The sequence below is a fragment of the Micromesistius poutassou genome (genome assembly GCF_964030765.1).
Source record: "Micromesistius poutassou genome assembly, chromosome: 5".
NCBI lineage: Eukaryota > Metazoa > Chordata > Actinopteri > Gadiformes > Gadidae > Micromesistius > Micromesistius poutassou.
The window spans coordinates 9,503,084-9,519,768 of NC_140275.1; the positions used below are offsets into that span (position 1 = coordinate 9,503,084).

Genomic DNA, 16,685 nt, shown 5'->3' on the forward strand with positions numbered 1-16,685 from the left:
TCTTAAAGTCACATTGCACAATTCAAGTCAGCCCCAGCTCCAGCAGTATACGTATATACAAGCCTGTCATACTGTCCATGTGTAAGCAGGCCTTCTTCAAAGTGAACAGAAAATCAACGAATAGGCGTTATTCTGTTGGTAGTGGAAGGCCTTGGGAGAGTCGTCTCTGTCACATGGCTCCTGCTCTGCCCATTGACTATAGTTTCACTATATCTCCGGCACTCTTTCACTCCCCTATTCAGTCTATTTCTGTCCCTGGCTGAGTCAGTCGAGAAGCCCCCAAACTTGGAAAGCCCCAAGCAGGCAGAGCACTTGCACAAACGCAAAGTGCCTGAAAACATCGGGGAGGGACGCCAAATTACTGCCGCGAAAATAATCGGAACAAAGCAAGAGCCACTGGATTAACCTGAATGGAGGGGTGTGACAGCCTCGAGTCGGAGATGGCAGACCTGGAAGGGTTTCAATGTGTGTCTCCTGGTGCCATCGACCAAGACGAGGAAGATGAAGTGGAGGAACTTCGAAACAGGTGTTTAATCTGCCTGCGTGTTGTAATGATGCGGCGCTCACTTGCTGTCAACAAATGTTACTCGTTCATTTGATCAAAGATTGACTCTACCACTCGGCGAGGTTGTTTTGAGGAAACAACATTCATGGAATTCTGTGGGCCTGTATGTGTTGATCAGCTGTCAGTCGGTCCAGTTTGGCAGCAAAGCATTTGGAGAACCTTCAGGGTAGTCCTGCTCTGATTTCAAGGGTATTCTTTGTGCAAATGGTTGAAAACCTTAATCACTGAAGGCTTGCCATAAGCGGTCAATATCTGAGGTCCTTCATTGTACACTGTGTACCTCAAGCACCGACGGTTGAGTCTCATTTGATCTGTGCAAGTGATGACTCACGTCTCTACTCACACATAGTGATGTACAGAGTCAGTAGGATCGACCGATCGGCTGAGTGAGTTGTTACAGTAATGTGGTATTAATGGCCAATGTTGCTTAATAGTTAGATTCCACACGATTGTATCCTCACTTGGCTGAAGTCTGACTCCCTCGCCTTAAGTGGCGAGGAACTTCTCAGGTTATAGTGGAAGGAAACCAAGTACTGAAGCTATGTGATTGGGAAATCAGCTTCTACTTAATATTGATATATGCAGTTTCACTTATGCTTTCACTTAATTTGATTTATTAGTTTGTTCTCGGCTTGTATTTCCATGAACGTTGCCAACATTAATTAGGGCTTCCTAGCTATTTCACCCTCTTGAGTCAGCCCCTTTGACTCAATCCGAAACCATTTAAATAGTCCCCAGTGTTGGTTCTGACCTCCACTCTGGTCGTTGCTCTCTCTCCACCAGCCTCCGAGAAGCAGTGCAGGACCCGTCAGTGAAGCCCAAGCTGCAGTGCCTGATGGTGGACCCGTCCTTCTCCATGGTGACGGTCCAGAGCGAGGACAGCGGCATCGTCTGGGAGACGGCCTCCAGCCGCTGCTCCACCCCCTGGGGCTCGGAGACCACCTCCATCTCCGAGGGATACAGCGTGGACGGCTCGGGCGCTCAGGGCCAGATCAGCATCGTCTTCGACGACGAGCAGATCGTCCGCAGAAGGATCCGCTCGGGGGGGAGGAGCAGCAGCAGGCTGAGCGACCGGCTCAGGAGACCCGGGAGTTCGAGGTCGGGCTCGGCTCTGGGGGTGGAGAGGCTGGAGATGGCGGAGGTCTCCGTCCCCAACGTGCCCAAGCCGGAGAAGGCACAAGGGGAGACGGACTTGGAGGAGATCAAGGACAAAGATCAGCAGCTGTTCAGTTTGATCTCGGAGGGCTATGAGATTCTCAACATCAGAGTGCCGTCCAAGCTGCCCACCGTGGACGAGGAGGAGAGCATAGAGCTCCCGGACAACTTGTGCTATCTGGACAAGACGCCCGGGATTAAGTCCAGAAAGGTTTCTCCACAGAGTCAAGACCTGTCAGAAGATGTAGAGGTGGAGATTGTAAAGAGCAAAGAGGTAATAGATAATCATAATTATTCATATTATTATTAAAATAAATACAATGGTTTAATAACAAAACAAAACTCTTTCTGATTGTAAATTGTCAATTTCTCTCTGAACAGGATTCTACCGACGCTACGTTTGGGGATTCAAAAATAAAGAGACGCAGCACTGGCGACATGGACTACTTTGAGCAGTTCACCCTGGTGGACGCGGTGGTTCCTGATGAGCGAGCTCCAGAGTCACCCGAGGAGGTGAACGTCCCGGCAGTGACACTGCAGGGGGAGGAGGAGACGCCGGCACAGGAGACCTCCACAGACAGCCCCACCGCGTCAGACGAGTCCTTCGTCTTTGTCACCGACACAGAGCTGGCCGGCGATCACCTGGATCAGATGTTCTACGGGAACGAGACTCAAGCAGCCTCTGGCCATGCCCCACGGGGTGGGGAGGAGGCTGAGGAGGAGAATTCCAGAGAGAAGATGAGAGTGAGAAGGGCGAGCCAGAGGTCGCAGAAGGACAACGGCTCGGTGCTGTTCTGCAGCGAGCAGACCGTCCTCACGCCCATCTTCCTCTCCCCTGGCCCCCCTAAGATCATCGACCAGATCCTGCTGGACGAGCCCACGGCCATGTCCTACATGTACTCTGACCTGTACGAGGACGCCGTGGGGGAGAGGGCGGCCAGCGAAGGGGAGTGCTCTGAGGTCGGGCCGGTGGTCCCCGAGAAGGTCTTCGTCAGACGTCTGTCAGACTCGGAGGACACGGACGGATACCTGGAGATGTTCACCCTGAGAGACGAAACCTCTATGGTGGAGGTCCAACCAGAGAAGGATTCAGCGGGGGGTGAGAAGGAGAGGAGGAGCAGGAGGAGGATGTGGTCACCGAATGTCTTTGAAATGACCGGGAGTCTGACACGGGTTAAGGACGAAGTGGAAGAGAAGGAGCAGGTGAAGAGTGAGGAAGTGAGGAGAGAGGAGGAATGTGCAGTTGAGAAAGATCTAGAATCTACAAAGGACAAGGGAGAGGAGGAGCACGCGGTTACCCAAATGAAGGTTGTTGAAGCAGAGCCATCTGCGGTGAGAGATGAGAAGGTCAGCCTGATACAAACATGCCCAGAAGAATTAACAGAGATGCTGGATGAGAAGGAAACTATTAAAGATATGGAAGTGAAACAGGAGGAAACGAAAGTTCAAAGTGAACCCTTTGGGAGTGACGTTGACAAAACAGAAAGTCTCCCTGAGACACAAGAGGTGGAAATGGAGGTAGTAGATATGGGAGGAAGTAAGGAACAACAGAGAGCAGAGGTACCTGGCCCTGAACCACAAGTTGAATCTCAGCTACAGGAAGCAAGTAATGAAGCTGAAGCGGTTGTCGAGGCTAAAGAGGAGACATCTACAATGATTGTGCCTGACGTAGTCATTAAACCTGAGGCCAAAAGTGACATTGTAGACATAACTCAAGTCCCTGCCAGAAATGAAGAGGTTCCAGATGAAGCTGAAATTAAGGAGAGTGTGACTGAAGAGGCTGCAGTTCAGAAAGAAGACCAAGTAGATGAGATAACAGAAGCCAAAGTTGATGTGACAGGCGCAGTAGAAGTAGATGAGGCCTTAACCCAGGAAGCACTTGAAGCTGTGAAAACGAATGATGAGCCATTAAGTGGGGAAATTGATTCAGCTTTGATTGAAAGGGATGAACCTGCTCCAATTATTATTGATAGTAAAGCTGCAGTACAATCGGCAGTAGGGGTAGTAGAAGAAGCACCGGATAAAACAGAGATCCAAATCCTGAACTCAAACGTCATGGCTGTCAATCACAAGCCAGACATTAAAACACATGTAGAGCAACCTGAGGTTGAGGCAGAAGCCAAGCCCAGATTAGACTTGAATCTAACTGACATTTCTGCAACTGATCAGAGTCAACCATCAGAGTCAAAAGAGGAGCCAGTTACCCTTAAAGTATTAGACAAAAAAGAGCTGCCATTGGATGTAGGTGCAACTAAAAAATCTTCAGTCACCACCCATCACACAGTCAATGTCGGCGAGGACTTTGTCCTCCTGGTCCCCAAGGGGAAAGCTGTAGAAATGGACATAGACATAGGTCGGTCGTCAGCGAGGGTTGACAAGAGTGATCCTGAAGGTCTGCCCGAAGCGGTGAGCACATGTGCTGACCTGCTTACTCCACCAGCACGCCCAGCATCTCCTCCAACCCAACCCGAACCTACACTCACACACCCTGAACCTGAACTACAACCGGATCCGTCTAATGCTGCAGAAGAAGAGAAAGCAGCAGACGGGGATTTGGAGGAAGAGGGCGGAGCGCTCTCTCGCCTCCGGAGCTTCACCCCCCTAGAGGACCTGTCTGGAATACAAAGAGAGGAGGTGAGCCCTGTGGCGGAGGTGAGCTCTGTGGCGGAGGTGAGCCCTGTGGCGGAGGTGAGCCCTGCGGCAGAGGTGAGCTCTGTGGTGGAGGTGAGCTCTGTGGTGGAGGTGAGCTCTGTGGTGGAGTCTAGCTCTGTGGCAGAGGTGAGCTCTGTGGCAGAGGTGAGCTCTGTGGTGGAGGTGAGCTCTGCGATGGAGATGAGCCCTGTGACGGAGGTGAGCCCTGTGGCGGAGGTCAGCTCTGCGATGGACATACACAGAGACGATGTCGAGCCAGAGGCCGACAGAGCCTCTGCGGTCCCACAGACGAGTGAAGACAGTACAGACCAACAGCAGCCCACAGTGGACGACCTCCTCCCACCGGCGGCGGCGGCGGCGTCACACAGAGGGGCCGTCGAGGAGACGGAGCAGACCGCCGGGGGTCCGCCCGACGCCGGGAGCCCGTGTGGTGACCGGCGCACTCCGACAGCACGCCCAGCACCTCCTCCGTCGCAACCCGAACCTTCGACCGCACAACCTGAACCAGACATACGACGACGCGACCCCGTCCCCGAAGAGAAAGCGCTGCCTGCCAAAGAGTCGCGTGGGCACTCCGCCTCACTCCCTGTGGATGTTGAGGAGGTCCTGTCTGGAATACAAAGGGAGGAGGTGAGCTCTGGGGCGGAGGTGAGCCCTGTGGCGGAGGTGAGCTCTGTGCCGAAGGTGAGCTCTGTGGTGGGGGTGAGCCCTGTGGCGGAGGTGAGCTCTGTGCCGAAGGTGAGCTCTGTGGTGGAGGTGAGCCCTGTGGCGGAGGTGAGCTCTGTGCCGAAGGTGAGCTCTGTGGTGGAGGTGAGCCCTGTGGCAGAGGTGAGCTCTGTGGCGGAGGTGAGCCCTGTGGCGGAGGTGAGCCCTGTGGTGGAGGTGAGCCCTGTGGCGGAGGTTAGCCCTGTGGCGGAGGTTAGCCCTGTGGCGGAGGTTAGCCCTGTCCCAGAGTCGAGTAAAGACGGTGCAGACCAACAGGGTCCGCCGCAGCCCACAGTAGATGAACTCCCACAGGCTGCGTTACACAGAGAGGCTGTCGAGGAGATGGATCAGACCGCTGAGGAACTCGATTATGAGATAATAACCAAACAGGAAGCAAGAGCGATGCCAGCGCCCGAGGAGAAACCAGACGCAGAGGAGCCACAGCTCCGATCCAAGGAGGAGACGGTGAAGCAGGATACAGAGATTAGGCCGGAGGAGCGGGAGCCAGGGCTCCTGCCCAGGGAGGAGTCCATCGAGGCGGAGTATGATATCATTGACGCCGAGGAGGAGAGCCAGGCCAGGGCTGCCGCTGAGCTGCAGGGGATGAACTGGTTCTGCCTGGCCTGTGGCTGTCTGCTGTCAGAGGAGGCCTGCGCCTCTGGAGAGCACCAGGGCCACGAGCGGACGTCCGTGGACGAGGCCTACGAAGACATCAAGGTACCGCGTGTCGCAGTGTTGTGCAAGTTCACACTTCACGTGAACTAGTTCAAAGTTCAGTTCATACAAAAGAAAATGAATGAATTCACGTTCATAGTTTCACACCAATTCAGTTTTTGAACTAGTTCATGTTCAGTTCATTGACAGTTTTTTTTTTAGAAACCGAAGAAAAACAGTTGGAGTAGGTATTCTGTGCTTATCTTTTAAAATGAGTCCTCTCCATTACCAGCTGCCCATCACTACAATCTCAGATTGTTGTGGATATTATTTGTACACCTGTTTCATTCATCACAACTAAGGCAGTAACTCTATTTAATAAACATGTCATCTGGACCTAAGCATCAATTCAGAATGTCACAAAATCTGAACTAGTTCAAGTTCAAGTTCTTTAGTTTAAAATGTGTTAAGTTCAGTTCAAAGTTCATAGAAAAATGAACTTGTTCAATGAACTAGTTCTTTTGAACTAGTTCATGCACAACACTGATCGCGAGCATCTGCATTCATTCAGTGACGTGACGCAAACGCTACCAAATATGGCGTTCAAAACTTTTTCTCACTAAAAGCAAAAATTTGCCACTAACATGAATCATATTCATGGAGATAAGAAATCTATCCTAATCATATGGCAAATGGTAAACTACTTTCACATGCATCGCAAATAGCACAATTTTCTTCTTATATTTGTTATTGATGGTAATAATGGCCAATAACGAGATGTTCCATCTCGTTGCAGCTCCTCCTCATATCAATTGATCATTAACATTCTAGATTATTTCCGTGATGGCGCATTAACCAGCACAACTTTTGCCCACCACTCATTTGAATGGAGCTAAATTTAATCACTTGCTAAGACCTTCCCAGAGACGCCAGGAGATTGCAATTTGTCAGTCAGTCATTGGCTCGTTGCTTTGCACATTGAGCTGCTGTGATGTCACGCTCCGCTTTGATCTGTGGACAGATCCATAGTGGTATCATCAGGGTATGGCCCGACATGTGATCCGATGACACTGTTTCCCCTAGCTGTCCTTTTGGGTCAGTATAGGGTCAACCAGCTATTTTGGTCATTATAGGGTCACTCAGACGTTTGCGTAGTTTCTCTCCAGTAGGCGTGGTGTATTTTTGAGAACAAGGAGTTCTACGTCTGAGAGACATAAAACAACATTGAGATTGTGATTTACTACATTCTCTGACATTCTGTAGTATATGTAAAAAGTGCCGTATCCAGAATGATGAGGCAAAAAACACATTACATTTGTATTCACATTACATATTGACCTCAGAAGTCTGTTCTGGAGTCTTCTAATGGAGTTGTTTCTTTGAACAGCTAGCCAACATCTTTGCATACAAATGACGATCAAATTGACACATACTGCATACCACGTATTTATATAGGCAGGCCTGGTAGACTTAGTATTTTCTCTCACACATCTACATTATGCACTCAAAGACACACACACACACACACACACACACACACACACACACACACAAACACACAATGAAAGGCTCTCATAGCCAACAAATAAACGCGTAAACACCTTGCTGCTGGAGATTAGCATGAGTGACTTCAGGAGCAGAGGGAGATAGAGTGGCCACAACATGACCTACCGAGATCAATGTCTGCAAGCCGGTGTTAAGTAGGCCAGAGATGGGGAGCTGGATGTGGGGGTTGCCAGTGTTCAGATTTCTGGAATATGACTCTGACTCTTGCAGGGAATGTCCTCCGTACCCTGGCATCAACAACGTCTCTGAACAACGACCACACGTGGAGTTGAACCTTTGCGTGTGCATTTTGAGCAAAAGGTCACGATGTGTAGAACTGTGCTTTGTGCGTCCGTGAATCCCCCTTCTTCTGCAACAGGAGAAGCTGAGCGATTGGATCTCAGAGCTGCAGGCCAGGTCAGAGAACATAGAGGACCTGGTTTCCGAGCTGGAGCTTGCTTACAACTCTGTGGAGGTACCTCAGTGCAAATGACTCCCCTTTACAAGATAACAATGAATACAATAAGGGCCACTGTGTTTGATACTATGGCTTTAATATCCTTGCTAAGGTACGGTTTCCATAACCTAATCCCTGATTGACCGATTGATTGACTGAAGATTAGTATGTACATTGTGGGATTTATTAAACAATCTAGGTCATGTCAGACAGCAGGACACGACCCCAATGCCCCTATTCTCCCCTATTCTCCCCTTGCTCCAGGACCAGTGTGCTGAGATCGAGGAGAACATGCAGGGCCAGAACGAGGAGATGATGGCGCTGGTGCTGGAGCAGTACAACGGCATGTCTCTGGGCATGGAGGAGGAGAAGAAGGCCAAGCTGGAGCAGCTCTACGACCAGATCGTCTCCTCCCAGGAGAACATCGACTCGGCCAAGGGCATTCTGGAGACCACGGCCCGGGAGGCTGAGACCGAGGCCCGGGTGAGTTGGTCCAGTGGATCCAAACGCCCGGATGTCTCAAAGCACACATATGTATATGTATATAGATATTGGTCATTCCCTCGTCATCGGCCATTGACTTGAGGTCTGTCATTGATGACTCATTTCTGATCCATCTCTCTTCAATGTGCTCTCCCGTTAGTCACCCGAAGACATTGAGAAAAGGTAACGCGCTTTCACTGTGGTGGAACATGAGAAGTTGCATTGCCAACGCGTGAGAGTGTGTTCTAGCATACCGACGCTGTGCTTGTGTGATCAGGTTGAAGGCCGCTCTGAAAAGCGCCATGTCTCTGGAGCTGGGGCCCAAAGGCCTGCTGGTGTTTGAGAACTACACCAAGGGAAACAAGTCCAGCGCACACCAAGAACAACGCAAGGGGATCCCGGGTAGGTGCCCCGGGCCCCAGACACAGCTTAGACTTGACTAAGACTTAGACTTGCTTTATTGTCATTCAATAAACACACTCTCAGTGCGGTATGAAACAAAGATTTCTTTACCTTGGCTCTCGGTGGAGTGGACACATTAATATATCTAATGTTCAAATATTCACAGAATATAAAGTGCTGGTATGACTTCAAAAGGTTAAAATGACTAGGTGCATAAGGATCATCAGGATCCCGTTGAGGGTGGGGGGGGGGGGGGGGGGGGGGGGTTGCGGGGCTGTTCCAGTCCATAGATGGGGGGTTTAAATCTTTTTTTTTTGTATAAATACAGTACACACATGATGCAAACAACCACGTCTTCCTTGGTCCAAACCCCTAGTGCCCCTGATACCCACATTACAACCCCAGGAGCCCGGCTCGGCCACCAGCACCAGCGTCACGGTGTACTGGAACGTGAACCCCGGGGACATCATAGACTGCTTCCAGGTCTACTGCGTGGAGGACCCCCAAGGAGGTATCACCTAACAATCGCACGGCTACATACCGCTGCAGGAGATGTTAGGACAACACATGGTGGGCTCGGGTGTTATTAGCCTACACACCTCCACTCTGGTTCTCCCCCCCCCCCCTCCAGCGGTGTCTGAGGAGTACCGCGTGACGGTCAAGGAGAGCTACTGCGTCCTGGAGGAGCTGAAGCCCAACAAGACCTACCTGGTTTGGGTGATGGCGGTCAACTATTCGGGCTGTTCTCTGCCGAGTGAGCGGCTGGCCTTCAGCACGGGTCAGTTGAACACATCCTCCCAATGTGCCTGTCGTAATAACCTTGACATTCACGATTCATAAACACATGGTTTTGGTAAAGGTCTTGAAGTTATGGAAATAAACAGGATTTTTTTTTCCATTTTTAGTTTCCATGATTTTCCTTTAATTAAATGAATAACTTTGGTGGTCGACGGCATTCTCTTTGTCTTTGGCGTTATCATCTTCTTCTGTGCTCGAAATTATGTTGGCTGAGGTTTTTTCCAACTCTCCCTACCTACCATATGATGCTGATTATTAACATGAACGGTGTTCAGAAGTCTCCAAGTCGGGCTCCTGAATCTTTCCACTGTGGACTGGCAAGGATTTTGAGTGCATGATGCAGCCTGAATCCCGAATACAACCAACCCCAGTCTGACTTTGAGGCTGAATGAATCCCCGTAGTGGCAGCAGCGTAGCTACCGTCACACCGTGTTGATTTACATTCTCTCCCCCCCCCCCCCCCCCCCCCACCTGGTGGACCGGGCAGCCCCCTCTGTGCCGGTGATCGACCCAGGGCACTGCAGTGTGCTGTGGGGCTCGGCCACACTGCGCTGGGCCTCTGATCCCCTGGCCCCGGGCTGTAGTTACACCCTGGAGTACTGCCGCCAGTACGAGCTGGAAGGGGACGGTCTCAGGTGAGCAGGGCCCTACGACCGGCACTGTAGTACGTCAAACTGTTTTGTTATGTGAAAGAAAAAAAACTGGTGTCATTCTGCCTGGAGTACTAAATTCATTTTTCAAGTTTTTGTACAAATTGTTATATTTATTTTTAGCGGGATGTTTTGTCGGACTGAAAATGTACGTGTGCACTCTCTGAATAATCGCTGTGTTTCTTTGTGTGTGTGTGTGCACGCATGTGTGTGTGTGTGTGTGTGTGTGTGTGTGTGTGTGTGTGTGTGTGTATGTGCGCGTGTCTGCGTGTGTGCATTGGTCTGGGCTGTGCTGTGTGTGTGTGTGTGTGTGTGTGTGTATGTGTGTGTGTGTGTGTGTGTGTGTGTGTGTGTGTGTAGGTCCATCTCAGGCATCGAAGGCACCGAGCAGAAGGTTCTACTGCAGCCCAATGAGAACTACCTGTTTTACATCAAAGCAGTGAACGAAGCCGGAGGCAGCGAACAGAGCGAGGCTGCCCTGATATCCACCAAGGGTAAAGCAGCACGCCGACTGCCACGCCTAACCAGGCCCGCCAGTCGTTTATCCCACGCTGTTTGTGGCCCACAACCTGAGCTTCCTCGCACACGTCTTAATATCATGTTTCTAAACCCGGTGTTGTGTTTCGCATCTCAGGAACGAGACTCCGTTTACTGAAGGCCTCGGCGCACCGTCTCCTGGAGCTGTCAGAGGACCTGACCGCCGTCCGCTATGATCCGAGCAGCACGCACGACCACACACAGTGAGTCAAACACGCTCTTCTTGTGGTATTACACAGCCCTCAGACTAGCCACAGCGAGTTCAACAATATTGATAAAAACAGACCTAACCATGAACTAAATACACTCTCGGTGTCAGTGCACTATGATTACACTTTTTATTTTTAAACCTGCGTGCGTGTGTGCGTGCGTGCGTGTGTGTGTGTGACAGGTTCCCCACCGTCCTGGGTGAGTTATTGCCCGCACGGGGACGATACTACTGGGAGACGGTGGTGACTGGCTGCGCTGCGTACCGGCTGGGAGTGGCGTACGAAACGGCCAATCGCAGCAGCAGCCAATTGGGGCAAAACAGCAAGTCATGGTGTTTGCAGTGCACCCCCACGGCATCCAGGTGCGTGCATTTCACAGACGTATTTCATTATAAAGTATCAATATCTTAAAGCGTCAGCATGTGTTCACCATGTGTCCATCATGTGTTCATCTCTTCAGCTGTGAGTATCGGTTGCTCCATAACGGGGTTACGTCTGACGTGGTGGTGGTGGCGGTTGAGATGCCAGAGCGAGTGGGCACCCTAATGGACTTTCAGCAAGGCCGGCTCTCCTTTTACAACGCCCACAGCGGGCAGCTGTTGGGGACCCTGCGCCACCGCTTCGCCCGGCCCTGCCACCCGACTCTGGGCCTGGAGCAGCCCGGTAGTCTGGCCATCAGCATGGCCCCGGAGGTGCCCGAGTTTGCCGACCACAGCTAGCTGCACGTGCTGAGCTTGTCATTCTTCATGGTACCGCCCATTGTTCAGACCAGGATGCAGGTCAGCAGGTACGACGGCGTATACAGTATACAGTATACAGTACAGGCAGTAAACCTAAATCATGCCCCCCCCCTCTCCCTTTAATAAATTATGCTAAATTCAATTGTTTCTTTTATTACTAAATAGTTTATTTTTAGGATATTCTATTATATTTTCAAGGTTATTCTGTTGACCTACCCTGTGTGTAAATATGAAACGAAGAAGCAAGTAGCCGACATTATCATCACTGATTCATAATTGTTTGAAATAAGACTGTGTTGAGTCCTGTTTGTTTTTCGAATTCTTCATAGAGAATGACCCTGATGTCTGTGGTTTGGTAGAATTGAAGTTGAATGTCATATACAGTCTACTTTTATTCCTCCTACTATACTTTTTTGTAACTATAATGGATGCAGGTGGTGAGATGCTGTTTTAATTCTCCTAATTAAATATTTTTTTACACACGACTTCTGTCTAAACTATGCTTCTTCCCCTCATAGAACCATCAATAAGGAGTGAAATCTCAATGTTTAGCCGTAGATCAATGTCAAGTACCAAACACTCACTTTTGTGAGATTTGTGAGTAATTTATTGTTATGCTGTAGCACATGATCCGTATTTCATATTGTGAATAGGTCTCTGCTCTCTGTGTAAATAACCTCTTCAAACTCTGTTGTAATGTAAATGTAAACCCTTACTAAATCCACTGTCATGCTCGACTTGAAAGAAAGGTATTATTTTTGTATTTGCTCAACCAAAGTGAATAAACTTGAATAAAGAAAGTTGTTTCAATTTCCCTAGTATGTACCAAAGCAATTGCACATATAAGGGGCCCTACATCAGTTCATAATTAATATGCTCACCACTAGAAGGCCACAGGACTTTTTGTCCATTCTAAATTATGAATAAAAAGTTAAATCGATCCCACATTGCAAAATTAGTTGGAAATGAATTAAAAACCTGCAGATGATTAGGAGACAACTGCTGGCTAGTCACACAGTCTGACCACGGACAGACTTCCTGGCTGCACATCGGGCATTTCTGGACACTTGCACAAGTTTCTCTGGGAGTACGGACCCCAGGCACGGCTCCCCTGAAGTCATTCAGTTGGATGTTTTAAAACTTTCAACGTCCAAGAACATTTGGCCATGTTTTTTTGTTTTGTGGATAAGTGGAAAATATCTTCTTAAAATTAGCTGAACTGCAAAACTATTGTTTTATAGGATTGCATAATTTAAATGAAAAGCAAGTTTCTGGATTGGCATGGTTTTTATTATATTCATATCGCAATAGTAATAAAGTAAATATTAACAAGCAGTATAACATAAAAGCAGACCTGGTCATGACAGACACAACAAATGGCAACCTCACAGGATTTTTTGCATAATGTCAAGTCATTTTTCCCATAGTGCCTATACTATCTTTACGAACCACAATGGTCCTTTACGTAACCCAACCCCATTCTCCCTCCCAGGTCACAGCAGTGTTAAAGGGAAGGTATTCACATACACAATTATTAAGATCTCTATCAAGAGAACTCTGTCAGTCTTTACTAAATGCTTATTTATTTTTACCTGCAGGACCTCAAATGAAAACACACCAAAGCAATCACAGCATACGCAGGTCAAACATGAGATTTCTGAATATTGAATCGATTCATCTCACGGTGCTATTTACAAGGCATGGGAGAGATTGTAGAGTGAATTGCAACAAAGGAACTCGAGAGACATCCTCAAAGGAAATGCAGTATTTACGCCATTCAAGGAGACCATTCAACAGGCACAGCGAGAGACATTAAGATGTGAAGAACAAAATACATTGAAGTAGGCATTGAGTCATCAGTATGACCCTGCTGAAGCACTTCAGTGTTCCTTCAGGGAAATAAACGTCTGACTCAAAGTACAATTGTAATAACAAAAGATAGCCTAGTTGCCAGATCTAAGCACAGTTGTAAGGCCTTTGACTTACCACAGTGCATTCAAGAAAACATAACAGCCAAACGATAACAGCCCCGCTATTTGCACATTAGCCCTGTTTGAGAAAAATAATTACAGATTTCAGGAGTCATTTACAAATAACAAATAACTCATTTGATGTATTTACAACTGTATCAAGCATTGGGAGGGATCCATCAAGTCATTGATTGATCCCAAATGTATGCTTTTCTACCTACTGTACATGAAACCTGTAAAATACTCATGTGTTTGTTCCATGGGGGGGGGGGTGAACCTCTGCACACAGATTAAGTTTTGGGGCATATCTTTCAAGGTTTGATAATGTAGGACAGTGATAAAGGTAATTATTACATTGATACTGAACATGGTCAACAATAATCTTTTGTCTCGGAGGGAGAAATGTGGGTGGATCTCAATTGGGCAAATTGAGAATATTAGAATTGCACATGAGAAAATAAACAAAAATGTAAATGAGTATAACTGGCCCTCTTAAAGAGACTACTTACAGGCCACCACAAACCCATGCCACCATTTCCCCTCACTGGACTTTATATTTGCTGTGGTTTTCCTTTGAACCTTCCGCAGTGTTGTCATTTAATACCACGGCGTCCATTCCTCCCCTTACCACATCACTCGCATGCATTTTGCCTACTCAACATCCCTGAAACAGATCATCATCCGTACTGCATAAACATCAGAAAGCATTCCCGTTAATAGGTCGGTATAAGCATCAATCCAACAGGTACGCGCGCGCACACACACACATATTCCACCCAGAACACCAGCCCAACGGCCATTCTGATATAATATTTGAACATGAGATACAATTCTTGGGAACATTTTGTATCAGATTAAAAATAAATATATATTTTATATCACAGGATCTTGTCATGTGCAGGTTTTTTTTTTTTTTTTTTCTCAGTTGACATTCATGGAGGATTGATTCTAGGGGTCAAAAGGTCAGGCAGGCGTGGAGCTCCCCTCATTGGCCAGGCACGGCTTAGGCTCCGGTCGGCGTGGTTTGTGCTGGGGGCTGCTGCGGAGGTTGTCATCCATCTGCACAGCACAATAGGAACCGTGAACACGAGGCGGACGGAACGTGCTCCAACAAACCCACACACAGAACACAACGCGACGACAACCCATATCTGGAGACGTCGAAGAAGACTTCTGGGGGCATGCAGAGCGAGAGACGCAGAAGAGAGGCCGAGCCGAAAAGGCGACGCAGTGGGAAAGAGCACGAATGTTAAAAGTAGAAAAAAGCGGATGCACCTTCTCTATCAAGTTGGACTCTTTGTTTACGAGCTGTGTTAGTTTTTGGAGGTTGGCGTCCACCGTTTCCTGCACGGGCACGGGAGGAGAGCCTGGGAGAGAGAGAGAGAGAGAGGAGTGTGGAGACAGCCGCAGAGAAGGACAAGAGATGGGGGAGGAGTTAGTCGCAGCGGAAGTGGAGTTAGGTCATTAGGCAGTAGAAACGAAACAAAAAAAGAAACATGGAAAACAAGGGGTTGCGAATCGGACACCAAAGAACATTTCATCAGAGGGAAAGGATGGAAAATGTCAGTTTGGTTCAGCCATGTGTGCTCACCACGCACCATCGCCTCTCCCCGGTGCTATCGTGTGTGTGTGTGTGTGCGTGCGTGTGCATGTGTGCGTGTGCAAGTGCGTGTGTGTGCGCTCGCACAAAGCCCATCAGCGTGTGCAGACGCAAGGCTCCCCAGTGGAGGCGGTGGAGTGGACGTGTGGGAGGCTGACCGGGCCGGCTGCCGCTGAAGTGAACGGCGATGATGTTGTCGATGAAGCCAGTGAGGTTGGCCAGCTGGCGCAGGTGGCTCTGCAGAGGACTGCTGGGCAGAGCGGCCTTGTGGAGCGGAGCCGTGAAGCCAAACACGAAGGCGTCCAGGCTGGACGGCCTGCAGGGTCGATAACAACCACAATAAAAAATATATATATATTATTTTATAAAACATGCACACAGAAGGGGAACTATGTAGCCAGTACATGGCGATACTTAAAAACAGGCAACTTTAGGGAGAACGTTTAGGGCCATATGCTCTCCAGATAATTTACCATCTAATAAACACCTAGGAGGAAATTGAAATTGACTCTTTCACTAGAACTTTGGTGTCGTAAACTACCACTCTACAAATCACAAAAACATTTTAAAAAAAATGTATCCACAAAACGTACGAGTTTCCAAAGAAGTAGTTGTCTCCTCCCAGACGGTGGGAGAGGAGATTGAGACACTCCTTAGCATCGCTGTAGAGCTGGTGGACGACCAGGAAACATGGGTTAGAAAAACACACACACACACACACACACACAGACAGACAGGCAGGGGGCCGCCAGGAACCAGAACATCTGCGCTTGTTTACCTTTCCCTCCACCTCTGTGATGGAGTAGAGCGGCGACTCCACTTTGCTCAGCAGGATGCGGGACAGGGCATTGTTGGCATGGCGACTGGGGACCAGAAAGTTAAGAGGGAATGGCGAGCGGGAAGCGAACCACGGCCGCGTCAGATTAGCATAGTTTTCCGCATCCACCCAAAATGTATGCAACTGTCACGAACAGGAACGCAAAGACTGGTTACTGACAAGGTATTCCTCCGCACGGGGAGCACTCAATATATGAAGGAGAGAGGAGAGAGGAGAAGAGGAGACAGGAGAGAGGAGAGAGGGGAGAGAGAAGACCGGAGAGAGGAGAGAGGAGAGAGGAGAGAGGAGAGAGGAGAGAGAGAAGACAGGAGAGAGGAGAGAGGGGAGAGAGTAGACAGGAGAGAGGAGAAGAGAGAGGAGAGAGGAGAGAGGGAGAGAGGTTATTCTTACTAAAGCCGGCCGCAACTTCTCCTCCACCAGCGCAACGTAGGCCATGGTGTCGGCGCCTTGTCTAGCTGTCAGCTCATAGTCAGCGTTAAACCTCTATGTTGGGGGAAAAAAAACAACACAAGAACGTTAACTGTGGATCTCACAGCCCTTTGAAATGGTTCTGGTAACTTGATGATTCGTGCCCGGGGAAACGGAGCAGACTTGGCACAGAGGCGAACCTGTTTCCTCAGGAAGTTGAGAATGTCGGCCGGCTCTGTCACTGTGGAGTGTCCACACACCAGCTCTGGGGTTGTCACTGCAGAGTAGATGGAGACCATATCCCACGCATGGAATGT

General features: G+C 49.0%; 2 protein-coding genes across 3 annotated transcripts in view; one reads left to right on the top strand and one right to left on the bottom strand.

Annotated features, from left to right (window-relative positions):
* Positions 1-263: 263 nt before the first annotated feature.
* On the top strand, positions 264-12,037 carry cmya5 (cardiomyopathy associated 5). The gene is made up of 14 exons (XM_084468610.1): positions 264-526; positions 1,349-1,994; positions 2,102-5,794; positions 7,656-7,751; positions 7,998-8,216; positions 8,377-8,399; positions 8,494-8,618; positions 8,995-9,129; positions 9,250-9,396; positions 9,904-10,051; positions 10,427-10,560; positions 10,701-10,806; positions 10,995-11,174; positions 11,273-12,037. The coding sequence occupies exons 1-14, from the start codon at positions 411-413 to the stop codon at positions 11,529-11,531; spliced, it is 6,027 nt and encodes a 2,008-aa protein (XP_084324736.1). The 5' UTR covers positions 264-410; the 3' UTR covers positions 11,532-12,037.
* An 881-nt stretch (positions 12,038-12,918) lies between these two features.
* mtx3 (metaxin 3) overlaps positions 12,919-16,685 on the bottom strand; it is a gene marked incomplete at its 5' end in the record, with an annotated part of 4,943 nt that continues 1,176 nt past the window's right edge. The window contains 7 exons of one of the 2 annotated variants that reach the window (XM_084468845.1): positions 12,919-14,581; positions 14,798-14,889; positions 15,281-15,438; positions 15,716-15,792; positions 15,901-16,083; positions 16,351-16,443; positions 16,569-16,645. In XM_084468845.1, coding sequence (XP_084324971.1) covers positions 14,486-14,581; positions 14,798-14,889; positions 15,281-15,438; positions 15,716-15,792; positions 15,901-16,083; positions 16,351-16,443; positions 16,569-16,645 — 776 coding nt within the window. In that variant the 3' untranslated portion in view covers positions 12,919-14,485. The remainder of the gene's footprint in view (positions 14,582-14,797; positions 14,890-15,280; positions 15,439-15,715; positions 15,793-15,900; positions 16,084-16,350; positions 16,444-16,568; positions 16,646-16,685) is intronic. The other variant, XM_084468844.1, reaches the window with a different exon arrangement.

Coding starts and splice junctions, on each gene's coding strand:
- cmya5 (XM_084468610.1), top strand. CDS start 411: ATGGAGGGGTGTGACAGCCTCGAGTCGGAGATGGCAGACCTGGAAGGG. Junction 7,752..7,997: donor TTGCTTACAACTCTGTGGAG/GTACCTCAGTGC, acceptor CCCTTGCTCCAG/GACCAGTGTGCTGAGATCGA. Junction 9,397..9,903: donor GCGGCTGGCCTTCAGCACGG/GTCAGTTGAACA, acceptor TGGACCGGGCAG/CCCCCTCTGTGCCGGTGATC.